The sequence below is a fragment of the Nerophis lumbriciformis genome, linkage group LG20, assembly GCF_033978685.3.
Source record: "Nerophis lumbriciformis linkage group LG20, RoL_Nlum_v2.1, whole genome shotgun sequence".
Taxonomy (NCBI): domain Eukaryota; kingdom Metazoa; phylum Chordata; class Actinopteri; order Syngnathiformes; family Syngnathidae; genus Nerophis; species Nerophis lumbriciformis.
The window spans coordinates 23,375,665-23,396,323 of NC_084567.2; the positions used below are offsets into that span (position 1 = coordinate 23,375,665).

General features: G+C 38.6%; 1 protein-coding gene across 4 annotated transcripts in view; it reads left to right on the forward strand.

The window, feature by feature from the left end:
• The window catches only part of dcc (DCC netrin 1 receptor), a 706,325-nt gene that overhangs the window by 641,915 nt on the left and 43,751 nt on the right, over positions 1-20,659 (forward strand). For all 4 annotated transcript variants that reach the window (XM_061980597.1, XM_061980596.1, XM_061980599.1 and 1 more), the window contains one exon: positions 19,175-19,323. In XM_061980597.1, the coding sequence (XP_061836581.1) occupies positions 19,175-19,323 (149 nt within the window). The remainder of the gene's footprint in view (positions 1-19,174; positions 19,324-20,659) is intronic.

The following is a 20,659-nucleotide window of genomic DNA, read 5'->3' on the forward strand; positions in this document are numbered from 1 at the left end:
TTTGCAATCCCTTTGTAATCCAATGACAATTAGTATATTTTCTTTTACTGGTGCATTCTTTTATTGGGCAATTTTTATCATATACTGACCTAAATATTCTCAAGAATATATTGTAAGCGCTATTAACATCACCATTTTCATAAATTACATCCCAATTCTGCTCCAGTAAATCATGTTTGAATGAACTAATAGATTCCTCTGATCTCGTTCTTCTGTATTGGGTTGGCTTTTCTAATTTTTTTGTCCTGTAGTTTCCATTGAATATCAGAAAAACTGGGAGGTGGTCAGTGATATCTTTGATCAATAGCCCACTTACGGTCTTATTCTCAATATCATTAGTGAATATGTTGTCGATTAGAGTGGCAGAGTGGGACGTAATTCGACTGGGTCTGGTGATTTTGGGATATAGACTCATACTGTACATTGTGTCAATGAAATTATCTATATCATTATTTTTACTGGGATTTAACATGTCAATATTAAAGTCTCCACAAATGAAGACAGCTTTATTAACATTACTCTTCTTTGAAAACAAGCATTCCATCCAATCTGTAAAACATTCAATGCTTGTACCTGGCGATCTGTATATACAACTAATAATGACATTTCTACTTTTTTCCTTACAAATTTCAACTGTTAGACATTCAAGTAGGTTATCAACCACAGTTGTCATATCATCCAGACGTTTGAATCTCAAGGTGTTATCCACATAGATTGCCACCCCTCCACCCCCCTTGTTTTGTCTATTCATATTAATAAAGTCATAACCATCCAGTTCAAAATCTGTCACTTTTTCACTGTTAATCCAAGTTTCAGATACTGCAATTATGTTAAATGGTTGAGAAAAGGTGTGTAAATAGTCCTTGATGTCCTTGAAATTCCTGTTTAGGCTTCTACTATTAAAATGGATAATGGACAATTTGCCTTTAGTAATAATATTCTGGTTGTACTGTTCATTGGTGTAGTAGCAGCAGTTCTCATTGATATTGAGGAGGAAATTATTGTCCGGGTCTATATCATGTTCCAAGTCTTGTAGGTGGTGCTCAGTGTATTGAGATGCTTTCAACTGTACATTGTCATATTCACTTACCAACTGAATTATGTGGCTAGTGTCATCTTGCGTATTGTCAATGTGTGTCATGATTGTGTTTAATCACTTTTACCTTACAGTCCAGTTCAAACGTCATATTCGTTCAGATCCTCGATGTTTCTAATCACCAGCACTTTGGCGTTCTCCGGAGTACCATTGAGTTTGATGAATACTTTACAGTTCGCAGTCCAAGTTTGTAGAATTTTCTTCTCTCTCCTCATTTGGCGTGCTTTTCGGGCTATATCAGCATTTCGTTTGGTCAAATGGTCGTTCATATACACGTTTGTTCCTTTTAGCTTTCTTCCCTGTTTTAGCAACGCGATCTTGTGCTTTCTGTTTACAAATCTCAGGACTACGCTCGGCTTGTCGTTTGTTCCTCTCCTGGGCAAAAGGTGACATGCTTCGATACTGTTACAGTCCAGTTGTATGTCCTTGGACTGCATGAATACCGCCACCTGTCGCTCCATTGAAATGATATCCAACTCCGCCGGCTCCTCTCCATTCGCTGGGTTTACTGCTCGTGCGTAAGACCGGGGTTTGATGCTAAGTCCGGTGATGATCACATCATTGACCCGCGTGTACTGCTCAATATCAGCAACTCTGTTCTCCAGGATTGCGATTTTCTTATCTTTCTCCAGATTGTCAGCCCTCATCTGATCCAGCTGCACAACAAGGGCCATGATGGTTTTCTGCTGCTCCTTGATCGTAGCAACTTCCTCGATCAGAGTGTCGATTGACTTTTTAAGTTCGCTATAATCAGCCTTGGGCGCCATCTCGTCTTTGTAACAGCGCACCGGCTAGTTACTCCAGATATGCACTTGTTAAATTAATTGCAAACTTTCTCCTTACATTATTAAACTTAAATGTTTGGAGTAAAATTCGCGAGCGCCGGTGTTGTGCCGGAAAACGCACCCCTGCCATAATATGCACCCCCTCTTGTTTTTTTCCGGAAACAATCGTGAGTGTTTTTTAAGACTTGGTAACAGACAACTGAAATGACTATTTTTAGACAATCCGGATGGTTCGGATTGTTGGAAACGATTGGCTAAATTCCCCCAAAAGTGCAGTTCCCCTTTAATGGACACACTGTCTATCTGTGTTGGACCTGTGATGAGGTGGTAACTTGTCCATGGTGTACCCTGCATGCTGCCCGAGTGAAGCTGGGATAGGCTCCAGCCCCCCGCGACCCCGAACAGGGCAAGCAGTAGAAAATAGTTGGATGGACACTCTAAGTGTGATTGATGATTAATGCAATAATTTTACAAAAGGGGATTTTTACAAAAGTAAGTAACCAGATATTAACGCTGAATTAGCAAGTAGAATAGGGCAAGAGGTACAAAATGGATGGAATAATAGTTTTGAGAAAATAATACAACTGGAAATTACGCAATATGTTATTGCATATGCCAGCAGCCAAATTAGGAGTCTTTGTAATTGTTTTAGAATGGTTCTTGTCACGACGGGGGGGGGTCGCAGCTTACTGCGGGGTTCGTTCTCCCGGGATGCAGACGAACCACTCCGGACAATGCGTGCAGGTAGGAACATGATTTAATCATCAAAAAATAACGGCTAGTACCAAAAACAGAAAACAAGCAAAAGAGATGCGTGCCGATCGCACGGGAAGTGAAGGAAAAAACTTAGAGCATGAATCATGAGCTAGGAAACACAAAGACCAAACGTAACAGGTTGCATATAGCAAACAATAAAGCCAGGCCGACTGACCGGCAAAGGCAGGATTAAATAGTCCCTCTGATTAGTGCTCGGGAAACAGGTGAGTGTCCCGAGCACCAATCAGAGACAGGTGGAAACAATAAGCACCCATGGTAACTAAAAACAAACAAGGGTGCACAAAAACAGGAACTCAGGGAGTCCAAAACTAACAGAATATAACAACACATGATCCGGGCCACGGATCATAACAGTTCTATTATCACTTAGATGCTAAATAATACATAGTGATATATATTGCTATCACAGGGGCCTGTAATACATATTATAATATAGAGATTAGGCCATATCACCTATCACTCATTTTCAAAACCCAAAACCAGTGAAGTTGGCACGTTGTGTAATTTCGTAAATAAAAACAGAATACAATGATTTGCAAATCCTGTTCAACTTATATTCAATTGAATACACTGCAAAGACAATATATTTAATGTTTGAACTGAGAAACGTATTAGGTTTTTTTTCAAATAATCATTAACTTAGAATTTAATGGCAGCAACACTTTGCAAAAAAGTTGGCACTGGGGAATTTTTTCTTTCAAAGTTTTTTTTATTGATTTTCACATTCACATTAACAACACATTCCAAAACCTCTTCATCCCCTACCCCTGCTGTCACTCAAAACAAAAAAAAACAAAAGTAAGAGTACAAAAGTAACCAGAGTAAAACAATAAAATATTCAATACAAGGCACTTGAGACAAAGTAATTGAAAGCTGAAACACACTGTAGAAGCAGTCATATTCAGGTACGTGTCTAGGGCTATTTCTGCACCTGTGTAGAGGATTGGTAAAAAAAAATCAAAAAAGGTCTCCACACTTTAAAAAAATAGTTTTCAGAGCCCCGTAATGTATACCTTATTTTCTCCAGCTTCAGGTTTGATAGCACATCTCTTATCCAGTGGGAGACTGAGGGTGGGGCAGCCTCCTTCCACTTCAACAGTATCAGGTGGCGTGCGAGGAGGGTGGTAAAGGCAACTATTTTGTGACCCCCTACAGGTAGCTCCATCCCTTCAGGAATGATTCCAAATATAGACATTAAAGGGTTTGGATCAATTTGAAGACTGTGGAGAATGCTTCGTAGATGGACTTCCAGTACCCCTTAAGCTTCGGACAAAGCCAAAACATGTGTATTAATGTTGCGTTATCTAGTTTACATCTATCACATAATGGGTTAATTTGGGGAAATATTTTAGGTAATTTTGCTTTTGAGAAGTGCACCCGGTGTGCTTTTGAGAAGTGCACCCGGTGTATCATGGACCAGTGAGGGTTGTGTGCACATTGAAGACGAGTGAACCCTTTTCACAACAACATCTATTGATGTTTGGAGGTCTTGTTCCCATGCTGTTCTAATTCTTAGCATGGAAGTGCATTCTAATCCTGAGAGTAAATTAAGTATATGTGAGATTGCCCTCTTCTTTGTTGGATTGAAAGACATCATTTCATCTGTGGTTAATTTAGAGGGTTTGTTAGGGAACTGCGGAAGAACTGTTTTAACACAATCCCTTATCTGGAAATATCTAAATACATGGGAACTGGGTAGATTACATTTCTTGGACAACTCCATAAAAGAGGCAAATATATTGTCTATAAAGAGATCATTGAAGCATTTCAACCCCCTCTGATGCCACATATTAAAAGCTGTGTCAAGTGTGGAAGGTGGAAAGCAGTGATTTGATGCTACTGGGCTGAAAAGGCTCATTCCTTGCAGGTTAAAATGTTTTCTAAATTGACAGTATATTTTGAGCGAGTGACTAACTACAGGATCAATGTTGATTGTCTTCACTGATAGAGGCAAAGCTGCACCCATTAGGGCTGCTAAGGAAGCAGAACCACAAGAATGTGTCTCCAGCTTCACCGATGTAGGACTTTCCTGATGTAGGTGGTAATATGTCCAGTATGACATGCAGTGCAAGTTGGCAGCCCAGTAAACGGAAATTTGGAAGGGCCATACCTCCATCATGTTTTGCTCTTTGCAAAACTGCCATTCCAAATTTAAGATGAGATTATTGAGTCAAATTTTTTTGAAAAATGTGCCAGGGATAAATACAGACGAGCATTGAAACAAATGCAAATATTTTGGAAGCACAGTCATCTTAATTGCATTGACTTTACCTATGAGTGAAATGAACAAGGGAGTCCAATTAGCCAGATCTTGTTTGGTTTGTGTAAACAAATTTCCAAAGTTTTGCCTAAAGAGGTCTTTAAAATTCTTTGTAATAGTAACTCCGAGGTAATTAAAACTGTCTGTAGTGATCTTAAAGAGCAAACTAATGTTTTTTAGTATTGAGACGTCCATATTCAAGGGCAGTAGCTCACTTTTATGTAAATTCAATTTATAACCTGAAATTTCACCAAACCGTTGTAACAGCCTAAGGCAGACCTTCTACGGCCCGCGGGCCACATCCGGCCCTTTTTGCTTCCCTGTCCGGCCCGCGTGAGGCCAATCATAAATTACAAAATACATTTTAAAAAGTATCTATGTCGAGTGTGCAATACAACGGTTCTGCTTTTGTTTTGAAAAGCTTTATTTGTATTACTTCCGTGTGGACGTATGCGCGTGCGTGATTGTGAGTGAATGTGAACAGCTGTAATCACAAATTACAAAATAAAGTTGAAAAAACATCTATGTCGTGCGCGCAATACAACTGTGCTGCTTTTATTTAGAAAAGTGTTATTTATGGACGTATGTCCGTGTGTAACCTGTGAGTGAAGGTGCACAGCGACAAGTGATGCACGGTTACTCCCGAGACGCTAAAAAGAGAAAAGTTGGCGTGTTTTCAACAAGACATGGACTGCCAAGCAACGTTCCCTCTATGGTGCGCGCCTGCGCAATTGCGCACTGCTCAAGCGTCCTCTGCGCACAGCAAATATATGCCGTGCACCAAATCAAATCCCATCTGAATTCTAAACAAAATAAACACATTTATTCTGTGTAATTTTGCAATGCAACTCTGAGTGACAGTGACAACAAGCGGCCCTAACGGTGTTCGTCAACACCGTTCAATTATTGTAACGTCTATCGAGATGCTTCGAGGCCAGGAATTATATCGATCACTTTATAGAGCAAAACTGTTTATATTCGGCCATAACCACACCAAAAACATGAGTAAAACACTTCTATCTCGAAAAACTAGTCATTTTCTGCCGTACAAACCAGGCCAAAACCAACTTGTCATCTGTCACCAACACGCATACCACTAAACCACTGGTGCGTTTATGGCCACACAAAAAGTCGGACAACTCAAACACCACACAAAGTTACACTATGACCTGTTTAAGAGTGTCACAACATTGCTGTTTACGGCAGACGAACTGCTTTAGGGTAAACCAAAACGTGACTGCTGAGTCCGCCTGAATTTCGGGAGATTTTCAGGAGATAATTTGTCCCGGGAGGTTTTCGGGAGAGGCGCTGAATTTCGGGAGTCTCCCGGAAAATCCGGGAGGGTTGGCAAGTATGAGTTAATTTATTGTCAGTGAAATAATAGTCGATTCTGCTATATGTGTGGTGCTAATGTGAGAAGAAGGAGTTGTTCAACAGTCCGGGGTCTCCGTTTTGGTATTCTAGGTTTCATAATGTGCCACACATTTTCAATGGGAGACAGCTCTAAACTACAGGCAGGCCAGTCTAGTACCCACACTCTTTTACTAAGAAGCCACGCTGTTGTAACATGTGGCTTGGCATTGTCTTGCTGAAATAAGCAGGGGCGTCCATGATAATGTTGCTTGGATGGCAACATATGTTACTCCAAAACATGTATGTACCTTTCAGCATTAATGTTGCCTTCACAGATGTGTAAGTTTCCCATGCCTTGGGCACTGATACACCCCCATACCATCACAGATGCTGGCTTTAGAACTTTGCGCCTATAACAATCCGGATGGTTCTTTTCCTCTTTGGTTCGTAGGACACTACCATACTTGCCAACCTTGAGACCTCCGAATTCGGGAGATGGGGGGTGGGGTTTGAGGTGGGCAGGGTTGGGGGGGGCGGGTTTTGGAGGTAGTGGGGGGTGTATATTGTAGTGTTCCGGAAGAGTTAGTGCTGCAAGGGGTTCTGGGTATGTGTTCTGTTGTGTTTATGTTGTGTTACGGTGCGGAAATGTGTTTGTAATTCTTGTTTGGTGTGGGTTCACAGTGTGGCGCATATTTGTAACAGTGTTAAAGTTGTTTATACGGCCACAGTGTGACCTGTATGGCTGTTGATCAAGTATTCCTTGCATTCACTTATGTTTGTGTAAAAGCCGCATATATTATGGGACTTAGCCGGCACGCTGTTTGTATGGAGGAAAAGCGGACGTGACGACAGGTTGTAGAGAACGCTAAAGGCAGTGCCTTTAAGGCACGCCCCCAATATTGTTGTCCGGGTAGAAATCGGGAGAATGGTTGCCCCGGGAGATTTTCGGAAGGGGCACTGAAATTCGATAGTCTCCAGGGAAAATCGGGAGGTTTGGCAAGTATGGACACTACGTCCACAGTTTCCAAAAACAATTTGAAACAATTGAAAAAAATAATTACCTTAAAAACATGGAATTTGAAATAAATGAATCCAAAGATATGCCTCAACAGTCATTAACTGCAGGTCACTGTCCTGGGACTGAAAATGATGGTAGGTAACAAATTCAATTAAATGTGTACTGTACTAAACCTATGGGGATTCAGGGTTTAGTTCTTTTTTCTTTCTAGGTGGCAGCATAACTCATCATTCACGTGTGATTTCAAAAGGAATTGGAATGACAAAAAACTTGTTGCAGCTTTCTCCCAATGAACAAGTGAACTCTGCGCATTGGTGACATTGTTTTCCTCCGAGCTTTAACAGCATCAGAGTGACTTTAAATCTCAAATGTGTCCATCCAATTGGATGAAATCAATATTCATTTTGTATGTTAGTGACTCTGTGAAAATCAATCTATAGCTGTCAGACAATCCACCTTCATAATTTAGTACTGGACATCAGCATGCTATATTTAGCATTTTAGACGTTATCTATTCTCGGGGATGCGAACATATTCCCTCATTCATCCTTAATATACAAGTGAAAATATGGCTGAGCTCACCAGGATATACATTGTCTTTCCATGAGTGAGCATCAGTCCCAGAGATGTTTTTGTTCTTTGGTGGAATCACAGGACTGTGCTTGAACTCCTAAAGAAAAGTGACAAACAAAAACAAGAGGCTTGCTTTACTTTGCATAAAAGAAAGTAATCTAACAAGAGTTAAATCCCGGGCTTCAGAGGCTCGCTAACAATACAAAAACAAAATAATGTTGCATGTACAAGGTGTATATGGATGGTGTTGGTATTAAAGTAAAGATATAGATGGTGATTGTAGATGTGAAAATGTATTTACTAGGTGAATAGGAATAAATGCAGATATTTGTTCAGTGAGTTTTAGTGGAAGAGCAAAGGTACTTTTGTTAGTGTTTGATTTCAAATGCTGCAAAGTTTGTTACATTAGTGTTTTGTTTAATGAAATCAGTCATAACATGTGCTGCTCTCTGACGACTAGTTTTCAACATACTTATTTACAAGGTTTAAATTAGTTATTAGTAGAGATGTCTGATAATATCGGCCCGATATTATCGGCCGATAAATGCTTTAAAATGTAATTTCGGAAATTATCGGTATCGTTTTTTTTATTATCGGTATCGGTATTTTTTTTTTTTTATTTTTTTTTTAATAAAACAACATAAAAAACACAAGATACACTTACAATTAGTGCACCAACCCACAAAACCTCCCTCCCCCATTTACACTCATTCACACAAAAGGGTTGTTTTTTTATGTTATTAATATTCTGGTTCCTACAATATATATCAATACAGTCTGCAATGGATACAGTCCGTAAGCACACATGATTGTGCATGCTGCTGGTCCACTAATAGTACTAACCTTTAACAGTTAATTTTACTCATTTTCATTAATTACTAGTTACTATGTAACTGTTTTTATATTGTTTTACTTTCTTTTTTATTCAAGAAAATGTTTTTAATTTATTTATCTTATTTTATTTTATTCATTTTTTTTTTTTAAGGGACCTTATCTTCACCATATCTGGTTGTCCAAATTAGGCATAATAATGTGTTAATTCCACGACTGTATATATCGGTATCGGTTGATATCGGTAATTAAGAGTTGGACAATATCGGATATCGGCAAAAAAGCCATTATCGGACATCCCTAGTTATTAGTAAAAAACTTATCTTATGCAAATTAATAATAATTTTAGACTCTGACATAATTTGATCAGGTCTTCAAAAATGTCAAACTTAGTAAAACACTTGATATTTTTTTAGGATTAATGATAAATTGGAGGGGAAAAAAATCCTAATATTTTTACGCCTTCAAAAACTTAGGGACTTTTACATCCTGTTTGGCTTTGGGATATTTTTGAATAACTGCCATTGTATCATACACCTTTTATTATTTCATTTTTTTAGTTTAACATGAAAAAACTATTTTAGGAAAATCATGTATAATGAAATAACATAACAAACATTATGGCCAAAGTACAGCAAAAATGTACTGAAAGGATGAAAAAGTCCACCTTTGCCCCCTGAGGGTTAAATAATATCAGGCCAACACTCTTGATTCTGAAGGCCTGGAGCAGGTTAAATTGACATGACAATACGTAGAAGCTGAAATCTGATTGGACAAATAGAAACTAACATGCATGTACTGGAAGCGCCGCAACCAAAAGAGATGCTACGAAATGAAAACAGCTATTGGGAACAAATGAACATACAGACAAATACTATAATGTTGAAAATGTTGATCAGTTATTTTGGCCATGATTAGGCCCGTTTTCTGGCCCTGACTGCCCCTCACAGCTGGGTTGAATGGTCCTCTGTGATTCTTAAATTGGTTTGGTTGATTTTTTTAGTAAATTTTTTCATGGTTGCATAGATGTATGAATAAGTTGGTACAGGTGTCATGTAGCAGTTACCATATCAACACAGATGCAACCCAGTAGGTTTTAAAATGTTAAGATGGAGATATCTTTGCAGCATATGTTAGTCTGTGTAAAAGACAATAAACGCCGTGGTACTGTGCTCTCTCTTAGTTTTTGCGGTTTTATATGTTTCTTGCATTGAACCAAGAGCACAGTCTACCAAGTCAAATTCCTTGTGAGTTAAACATACTTGGCCAATAAAGCTGATTGTAATTCTGATAAGCCTATTTGTTGATCTGTGACATGATTTTGGTTGACGTTAACAGTTTGGATCCAGCTGTGCCTTGTTTTTCTACTGTAATGTGTTGCTATCAAGACTGTCCCCAGTGTTTTGTTTCACAGGCGCAAGAATGGATGTCTATTGATCGGATTGTCAATGAATGCAGGGCGACGAGAAGAGGGATTGTGTGTAGAAGAAGCCTGGGGATGTAGAGACTTTAGGAGACTGTTCAGTGAATCAGAAAAGGAAAAAAAGAACATTTACTTGCGTCTTTAATCTTAATATCTTTGGTTTTCTTTGAGTATATATTGTCTTTTGTTCCTCCTCACACTCTTCATTTGATGGATGGATGATTTGTTTGTATTTTCCATCATTTTTTAGTATACATGACCCTATGTAGGTCCTGCGAGAAGCACGGAGCATGTGTCTGTGTCCACAAATTATATTTATTATTCCTCAACTGCATCCCTATTTCTGAACTGATTTAAACTATTCCAACATGTAAATGTTTAGGACACATTTAACATTTAACAAGCTATTGGTGCATTCAACATTTTCTAGGCCAAATTCACTCAACTGTTCCACATTTCTCCAACTATTCTAACGTCCAAACAATCACCTCACTGAGGGAATTCATGTTATATATCTTTTACATCACTAAAAAATCCCACTTTTTCAGAAGATTCACGGATATCTTGTTTTCACAATTTTCAACCCATTTAAACCATTCCAACAAAAAAACATTCAGCTCGTTAAAAACATCCATGCTATCTATTTTCAGTTTTTCCAAGTTCTGTATATATCCGCACAAAAAAAATCCCATTTGAATGGATTTCATTACATTTTTCAACACATTCAAAGGTTTAGCTCATTCAGAACATTTTGGTTATTTAGTTTCTACATCCCCTAAATCAGAGGTCCTCAACAAGAGGGTCACAATATAGATGTGAAGATCGCGAACGAATGAAGTCTTTTGAATGGTTCTCTTAAGTGAACCATGAGAAGAAATTCACAGTTGCGAGCCGTTTGTTTGGCAGCCTATTTTTATGCACCACCTGACTGGCTATTGGACTAGAAAAATGAGAAACGTAGGAGTATTTGCATTCACTTTTCTGGTTCATTGTTCCAATGTGGATACTGTATGTAAAGTACTTCGAGTGTACAAACACCAGGTAGGATAGTACCAATTTGCATTCACATTTTTATAATGTCCTAATTTTTTACTCTAGTTTTATTTATACTTTTTACATACATCTTATTAGTTGTGTATTTTTTTTGGATTGTTAAAATGCTCTTATGCTTCAATTTTTTAAGTGAGGGAACATTCCAAAACAGTGATCACAAAACAGTTGTTGTGATCAAAGCATGGAGATGGAATGTTTTAATGAAAACACAACAAAAATATAAATAATATAATATATACAAAAATAAACATAATACTAATAGAATATAGTATTTCAGAATAATTTCCACCAATAGAGTAATTCATCCATCCATTTTCTACCGCTTGTCCCTTTCGGGGTCGCGGGGGGTGCTGGAGCCGATCTCAGCTGCATTTGGGTGGTAGGCGGGGTACACCCTGGACAAGTCGCCACCTCATCGCAGGGCCAACACAGATAGACAGACAACATTCACACACTAGGGCCAATTTAGTGTTGCCAATCAACCTATCCCCAGGTGCATGTTTTTGGAGGTGGGGGGAAGCCGGAGTACGCGGAGGGAACCCACGCAGTCACGGGGAATACATGCAAACTCCAAACAGAAAGATCTTGAGCCTGGGATTGAACTCAGGACCTTCGTATTGCGAGCCACATGAACTTGGTTTAAATTCCTAAATTATTCTAACGTATCTTATAATTGCCACATGTGATTGTTTCATCGAAAAAAAAAGAGAAAAAGACAGGAACAGTTTGAAAAAAAAAAAAAAGGAACTATACTAACCAGCCAGTCTGTTGAGTGACCCTTTGAAAGGAACGTCTTCTCACAATCCGGCTCCCTTCAAAGAACCATAAATTCCATTTTTAGTACGCAAAGATACTGCACGGGTGTTATGAAATGTTTGGTCGATTAGTCCTTTTATATATATATATATATATATATATATATATATATATATATATATATATATATATATATATATATATATATATATATATATATATATATATATATATATATATAAAATACCCCCGCAATTTTTCCACATATTTTTCCATTTTATAAACTGTTCAAACTCAGTGTTTACAAAGTACGAGGAAGAAGAATCATGATAAACATTTTGAACTCATTGAAAATGAGATCATCTTATTCATCTAATTATGTGAATTACAACTTAGTTTAATATTTATTAGGGCTGTCAAACGTTTAAAATATTTAACCGCAATATCGCATTGTTCATAGTTAACTCAAAATAACCACGATTGATCGTAGAATTTATAGTTAACGTGTTTTCGCGTTATCGTTAACTTTGACAGCCCTAATATGTATTGTTTTTTTATTTATCGAGTAAATTGTATACAAATTCAGACCTGGAAGTGAATAAAAGTGTTAGTAATTGCTATAAAATGGAAAAATTGTAGGCTTAAATAAGAAGTGGTTCTCTACTGCTTTTCAAACATGTTGAAAAGAGAAACTAAATTGTGATGTATCATGTTGTAACTGTATGCATGTTCAAAATAAACTTAAAACATAAACAAATGTAAACATCTTTAAATACACATTAACTTTGGATCCAAGATTCTGTAGTGAACAGTTGCTGACTGAAAGACGTCATATTAAACGACACAAGTTCTGTATTCTGTATTTACCTGTCACTCCAACGAGGAGGACCTGGTCCTATTGCTGCTGTGCCAATCAGAGGCTTTGTCAGGTTCCCTGTGATTGGCCGAGAGCCCCTTCTCTGTTTAAGTATTTGAAATGGAAAACTGTATCGTTTTGTAGCACAACCAAAAAACAAGCAGTAGAGAGATAAACTTGTATCCTTCACCTAAGAAACCACAGTTAAATTCAAAACACATTTTTATACAACATATAGGGCAGTGGTTCTTAACCTGGGTTCGATCGAACCCTAGGGGTTCGGTGAGTTGGCCACAGGGGTTCGGCGGAGCCTCCGCCACAGAGGTAAAGACACATCCGACTTATCGTGTAAATAAAAACTTCTCCCTATCAGCGTATTATGGATACCCCAAACAATACTACCTCTAATTTTCCCTCTGATTTGCAGGTTTTTTGATTGGTTGATTGAAACTTTTACTAGTAGATTGCAAAGGAAGAGAATACATTATATGAAACAGTACAGTTTACACAGTACAGTACATATTACATACAATTGACCACTAAATGGTAACACCCGAATAAGTTTTTCAACTTGTTTAAGTCGGGGTCCACGTTAATCAATTCATGGTAATGTGTGTAAGGTGTGTAATTTGTTGTGAGTTCATGCACTGTGTTGGTTTTGTTCTTTGAACAAGGTGATGTTCATGCACGGTTCATTTAGTGCACCAGTAAAAAAACATATGACTTTTTCTTGAATTTGAAAAAAAAAACATTTTATTTTTCACTGAAGAAGGGTTCGGTAAATGCGCATATGAAACTGGTGGGGTTCGGTACCTCCAACAAGGTTAAGAACCACTAATATAGGGGGTGGGTGGTCATGCTCTGTCTCTCCATCAGTTTGGGAGTCCTTGGCCAGGAAAATGTTGAGGACCCTTGCCCTAAATCCTCACTTTCTCCATACTTCCACAAATCCCCCATGATTGTATAGACTCCTTTCAGTACTACATCCAGGTTTCTCAAACGATTCACAACCCTTCCTAAAACATACTATAGTCAACATTATAGTCAGGCTATTTATCTCTGTTTTCAGGGAATTCCAAAAAAATTGCCATTATCTTCCTGGGAACCAGTGTCCTCCGCAGTGGACATTTGTTTTTAGTCTATTTATTTTGTTCAGTAAAAATAGCTCTGTTATGCAAAAACACAAATGGAATACATTTTCCAAAAGTATTAATATATACTACCATTCCAGTATCACAACACCCAAGCAAAAAAATATCCTCAAAATTTTCACTTGACCACTAATTCCACATTTTCCGTTCAGGCTTTCAGCATACACATGCAATTTCAACACAAATGTTCTTCTCTAGTTTTATTTGTTGTCTTGTCAATACATAGTTGTTGCATTGTTATAGCATTTCCACTGTTTGGTCAGTTTGTGTTAATGGATGAATTGGATGACGGTTCATCGGTCAGACAAATGACCGGAGGACTCAGACTCCAATCTGTTTCCTGTTAGACGGTCCACTTAGTCGCATATGAACTTGTCATTTAGATCAATCAATGGCAACTGTGTGTAATCAGATCAGAGTGACCCGCAGGGACACTAGCGTTCAACAGCAGATAGTGGATTGTTCGCTGAATAAAGAGTGACCAGAAGAGGAATTATTAAATATATAATAATAGGAGAAATATAAATACTTCACCAACTAAAATAAGTAAAACAACTCTGTTACGGTTTAATTGTGATATTACCCAACTTCATTTACATGACTGTTACATGCAAACTTCCTGGCTGATTTATTTGGTATAAATATCATATGTTGGTGAGACTGGCCTCGCTGTCATCATTGCGTGAATTAACATTCCAATTAAAAATGATTGGACAAATTCCAAATGTCTTTACCAATTCAAACCATTCCAGCATGAAAGCATTCAGTTCATTTAGGACTTTCAGACTACCAATATTCCACATTAAAAACATGGTTGAGGGTTCGTTCTCACCATAATTTACACATTTTCAAAAGACAGTTAAGAATTGTTAATACTTCTAAACCATTTCAAAAACAAAACATTTAGCCTAACAATTTCCTGCATCCTTAAAAATTCCCACTTTTACCTTTGTGTAGATCAGTGGTTCTTAACCTGGGTTCGATCGAACCCTAGGGGTTCGATGAGTCGGGCTCAGGGGTTCGGCGGATGTCAAGACACACCCGACTCATCGTGTAAATAAAAACTTCTCCCTATCTGCGTATTACGGATACGGCAACAGCAGAAGTCAGACTGATTTGCAGGTGTGTAATTTGCTGTGGGTTTGTGCACTGTGTTGGTTTTGTTCTTTGAACAAGGTGATGTTCATGCACGGTTCATTTTGTGCACCAGTAAAAAAACATGGTAACAATTTAGTATGGAGAACATATTCACCATTAATTAGTTGCTTATTAACATGCAAATTAGTAACATATTGGCTCTTAACTAGTCATTATTAAGTACTTATTAATGCCTTATTCGGCATGGCCTTATTATAACCCTAACCCTCTAACCCTGGCCCTAACCCTAACCAAATAACTCTAACTTTGTTACTTAGAATATGTTCCCCATACTAAAGTGTTACCAAAAACATATAACTTTGTCTTGAATTTGAAAGAAAAACAACATTTTATTTTTCACTAAAGAAGGGTTCGGTGAATGCGCATATGAAACTGGTGGGGTTCGGTACCTCCAACAAGGTTAAGAACCACTGGTGTAGATTCTTAGTCATCAGGTCATGATAATCCCCAAACATTTTGAATGGAGGAAATTGGACTCCTATTATTGTTGACGATTTTGTTACCTTTCTTCCAACAAGCTTCTTTACTACTAAACTTAGGTGTGGAGTTTTTATGTTCATGTCTCTGGTGGGGGTATGCCCCTCAGGGCTTCACAATAGGGTTGTTGTTAGAGTTGTCGGCGTGGCTGGTGAACAACCGCCCTGTACACCAATAGGTCGTAGGCCTGGGCGAATAACGCATTTTGTTGGACGATACAGGATATTGTAACACACATTTTTGTCGATAAACAATATTGTCAGCATTACAATATTTTGAGAGCAAATTAAGCACTGATGTTATAAAATATGGAATAATGAAAGTAACCATTTAAAATGCTGTTATTAATCACAGTTTTTTCACTCATTGTAATTGGAAGGTCAATAACTTTTAATTACCTGAAAAAAGTAAACAGAAAAAAAAAAAATTGACTCTCAATGTCAAAATTGTGCTTCAACAAATAGTGAACATCTTTAAGTGCATTTGTTCCCAGTTGAAAAAACTGGGTCAGGTGGCATGTTTTGTGATCTTTTTTGTTGCCATCCCTTTTCAACATAATTTCTCATCTGGTTTTAATCGGATATATTATTTGGGTTTGCATTCACCTTTTTTCCCCTCCTTAATTGTGTTACTTTTCTGTGCTTCTCACGATCAAGTCGTGACGAGCGAGGCTTTCTGTCTGTGCATCCTGTGCTGCCATCTCTCCTGCCTCTGCGCACTGAGGCAAAGATTGTAGATAACTTACAAGAAGGTTCACTCTTTGCATTTGATTATTTTATTGAATAACTATGCCCAGCAAACATTACCTAGCTTGCCAAAGATTGTAATAAATCTATTAAAAGAAGACAGCCTGACATTTCTTCTAACTTGGACACACACATCTATACCTTTGGCCATTAAAAGCCAGTAATTTCCAGGATTTATCTCACCCCCTGAGTTGCCTCTGATTTATTAATGGTTTCTAATGTTGTAAAAATGTGTAGAATAAATATTAAATTGCAACACTTCTGTCAGCGAAGATTTGCTTCAGCCTGCGACACATAGACATTTTGATTAGAGATGTCCGATAATATCGGACTGCCGATATTATCAGCCGATAAATACTTTAAAATGTAATTTCGGAAATTATCGGTATCGGTTTCAAAAAGTTACATTTATGACTTTTTAAAACGCTGCTGTACGGAGTGGCACACGGATGTAGGGAGAAGTACAGAGCGCCAATAAACCTTAAAGGCACTGCCTTTGCGTGCCGGCCCAATCACATAATATCTACGGCTTTTAACACACATAAGTGAATGCAAAACGTACTTGGTCAACAGCCATGCAGGTCACACTGAGGGTGGCCGTATAAACACCTTTAACACTGTTACAAATATGCGCCACACTGTGAACCCACACCAAACAAGAATGACAAACACATTTCGGGAGAACATCCGCACCGTAACACAACATAAACACAACAGAACAAATACCCAGAACCCCTTGCGGCACTAACTCTTCCGGGACGCTACAATATACACCCCCCGCTACCCTCTACACCCCCCCACCATAATGCACTTTGTGACTTCAATAATAAATATGGCAGTGCTATGTTGGCACTAATAATGTGTTAATTCCACGACTCTATACATCGGTATCGGTTGATATCGGAATCGGTAATTAAGAGTTGGACAATATCGGAATATCGGATATCGGCCAAAAAAGCCATTATCGGACATCTCTAATTTTGATAGGAGGCTAATATAGACACATCATGTGTTGTCTTCATTATAAGACTTATATATGGCTTCTCATTTTTTTGCGGCTCCAGACAGATTAGTTTTTTGTATTTTTGGTCCAATGTGGCTCTTTCAAAGTTTTGGGTTGCCGACTTCTTAGGGATGATGTTTGATAAGAAATGATCAAGTTCGAGCCTATTATCGAATCCTCTTATCGAACCGATTTCTTATCGATTCTCTTATCGAGTCCAGATAGGTTGTTGTATATGGAAAAAAACACAATATTTGGTTTAACAAATCACTTCACATTCTCTACTGCTCGCTACTATAGTATTACCATATCTGAGTTTTGTGCAGAAATGTGGGGAAATAACTACAAATGTGCACTACATTTGTTAACCGTGTTACAAAAAAAATTTATTAAACTGATACATAATGTTGGATATAGAGAACATACAAACACTTTATTTATTGAGTCGATGATTTGGTAAAATTGCAAACAGCTAAAATGATGTGGAATTAAATGATGGAATGGATTAAGTAAAGAAGTTAAACATTGTACTGATATGATCCAGTTTAAGAGGTTGTTCAAATTAATAGTGCTTACAAAGTACAAAGAAGAAGAATTATGAGAAATACTTTCATCTCAGTATATTAATAATGACTGAATTCATTAATTACATATTACAAAACTGTTGTATATACTAATTCACAGATATTTTATTATAAAAAGGTCAGTAAATGATGTATATATTTGTAAACGCTCTGAAGTGGGAAAAGGGTAGGATTAAATAAGCTTTACTTCTTCCTACTCCTGTAAAGTGAAATGATATGAAACTGTGATGTATTATGATGTGGTCGGATCATGTTTTGTTTAGTTATGTTCTGTTAGTTTTGGACTTCCTTAGTTGTTTTGTGCACTTCGGGGGTTTGTTTTAGTCACCATGGTTACTTATGATTTTCACCTGCCTTGTACGCGCACCTGTTGCTCACCAGAGACTCTATTTAAGCCTGCCTTTTCCGGTCACTCGTCATGGCTTCATTGTTTGCATTTGCAACAGTTACGTTGGCATTCTGGTTTTCGAGCTCATGATTCCTGTGCTAAAGTTACTTTAGCTTCTAGTATTCCTGTGCTAAGTAAGTTTTTGCTTTACCTTCTTGTGCGAACGGCACGCTTTCCTTTTGTTTCGTTCCTGTCTGTTGTAATGTGTATGATTTATGAGAAATAAATCATCTCTTACCTGCACGCTTTCGTCCGGAGCCGTCAGTTTTGCGTCCCGGGAACTAACCGCAGCACGCTGCACCCCACTGTGACAAATGACTGAGCTACGTGACGTCATTTCTTGTGATGTCACACGGGGCATTTCTTGTCGGGACGGGAGTCGTTCTCAGGGATTCGAATAAAGAACCAACTCTTTTTCTTTACTTTAGTGGTCTCGATAACGGGTACCGGTTCTTAAAAAGGGATTCGAGTCCGAGGACTCGGTTCTTTTCTTATCGAACAACCGGGAAAACCGGTTTCGAGCATCATCCCTACGACCCCTGGTTTAGGTTAATAGGTTGTTCACCTGCACCTCTCTCTGCAATTTCTTTTGCATTGAATGAGACAATATTTGGGGGAGGAATGTCAAGACCATTTCTCAGAAATTGCACATTTTCTGTCCACTATTTTAGTTCAGCGTCAGCTCTTCATCATTCACACACACTTTCAAGACAATTTGAAGTTAATAGAAGTTATTTAAGCAATTTCTCGTGTATTTTTTACCAACCGAAAGAATACATACTTTAAGAACATGAGACCTGCATCTGAAAAATGTGTTATTCCATTTGTCTGTCCCCAGTGCCATGTTTGATGTTTTGAAGTCAAAACTATTTTTTTCTTTACACAGCGGCAAGCCTTCCAAAGCCTCAGGTGAAGACAGCTTCTTTGGGTCAGGCGGGTAAGGCTCGATCCCCTCTGCTACCCGTCTCAGTTCCGACAGCACCGGACTTACTAGAGGAAGGAGGAACAAAACCCACAGAGGATTCAGCCGCCAACGTAAGTGGAAATCAAAGCGATGCTGCAAATGTTGCCGACTTTCTTTTAAACCGAGGTTACATCCCTCAATCTGGAGTCTTTCCAGCTTGATGGTCTTTGACAAAAGGGGCTGCAGGGTGAGAAGCAAGGGATAAGGTCGATAAAGATACAGTGAGGAAGGAAGAAGGGGGCACGCATGGGGTAAGAAAGAGTCAGTGAATAGGCCAGAAGGGCAGACATTCAGAAGTGATACATACTGGGCGACTGCCAGGGGAAAGACGTGAGTGGACATTTGAGGGAGAAGATCATCCAAAGAAGGGAAGGAGGCGGAAGTGAAGCACAGAGAGAAGTACATACGAAGATGTGAAGGGGTGCCTGACGACGGAAATTGTTAAATATTCATAACTACTCAATGACAACAGAACTGGACGAGTGGTTGCCATGACAACAGGGAGGCGCGGCCAGCAGACGAGACAAAAAAGGAGGGGAGTACACAAACTAAGAGAGAAGAGAGAGAAAGGGCGAGTGTGACAACAGCAGTAGAGGGTTTGTTCGAGAACCACGTACAGTAGAAGCAATTCTACTTGTCAAAAAGGAGATGGCAGGAGTAAGAAGCGATGCTTGTCATAGGTGTAGAAAAAAGGAGATGGAAGAAGGTTGCGCGAGGACAGATGGGGTGTGAAAGGGCAGCATGTCTTTTTCTTCATTTGCTGCTCTATCTCTCTTAATTGATCGAGTCTTTCCCCATCAGCCCTCTGGCCCCTCCGTCGCACACAAGCAAACACTCAACGGAGGCTTACGCAGGGCAGCACCATGGCACTTCCATTTTGATGCTATTCCCTTTTCAACGCAACATACGCAGGAATATGAGCGGCGCATTTTCAAATACAAACGTACATACTGTATACGACAATCTTTCTTGACAGTATTAACCCTTTGTCATTCTGCCGGCGGGCCGTCTGCCTTCTTCTTGACGAAGCCTGGGTATGACACCGCCCCCGTTTACATGCCTCGTCATGTTATACACGGTTGAAAAATGGAGTTTGTTGAGATTGGACAAATATATATTGTTCCAGAATACAATCATAATCTGGATCAGCGAACACAAACATTGCTATCATGAACATGAATGAAGCCTCACAATATTCCAACTGCTGATGAAAATGAAAATAAGGTCTGGGTAAGTTGGAACGGATAGAGGAAATGTGAGTATTTACTAGGGATTAGAGTTGTACGGTATACCGGTATTAGTTTAGGACCGCGATAACAATGAATCATATTCGGTACTATACCGCCTCTGAAAATTACCGGTCCCCCACACCCCCGGGGTCGTCACGTCGTGTCATTGCTGGTTTAC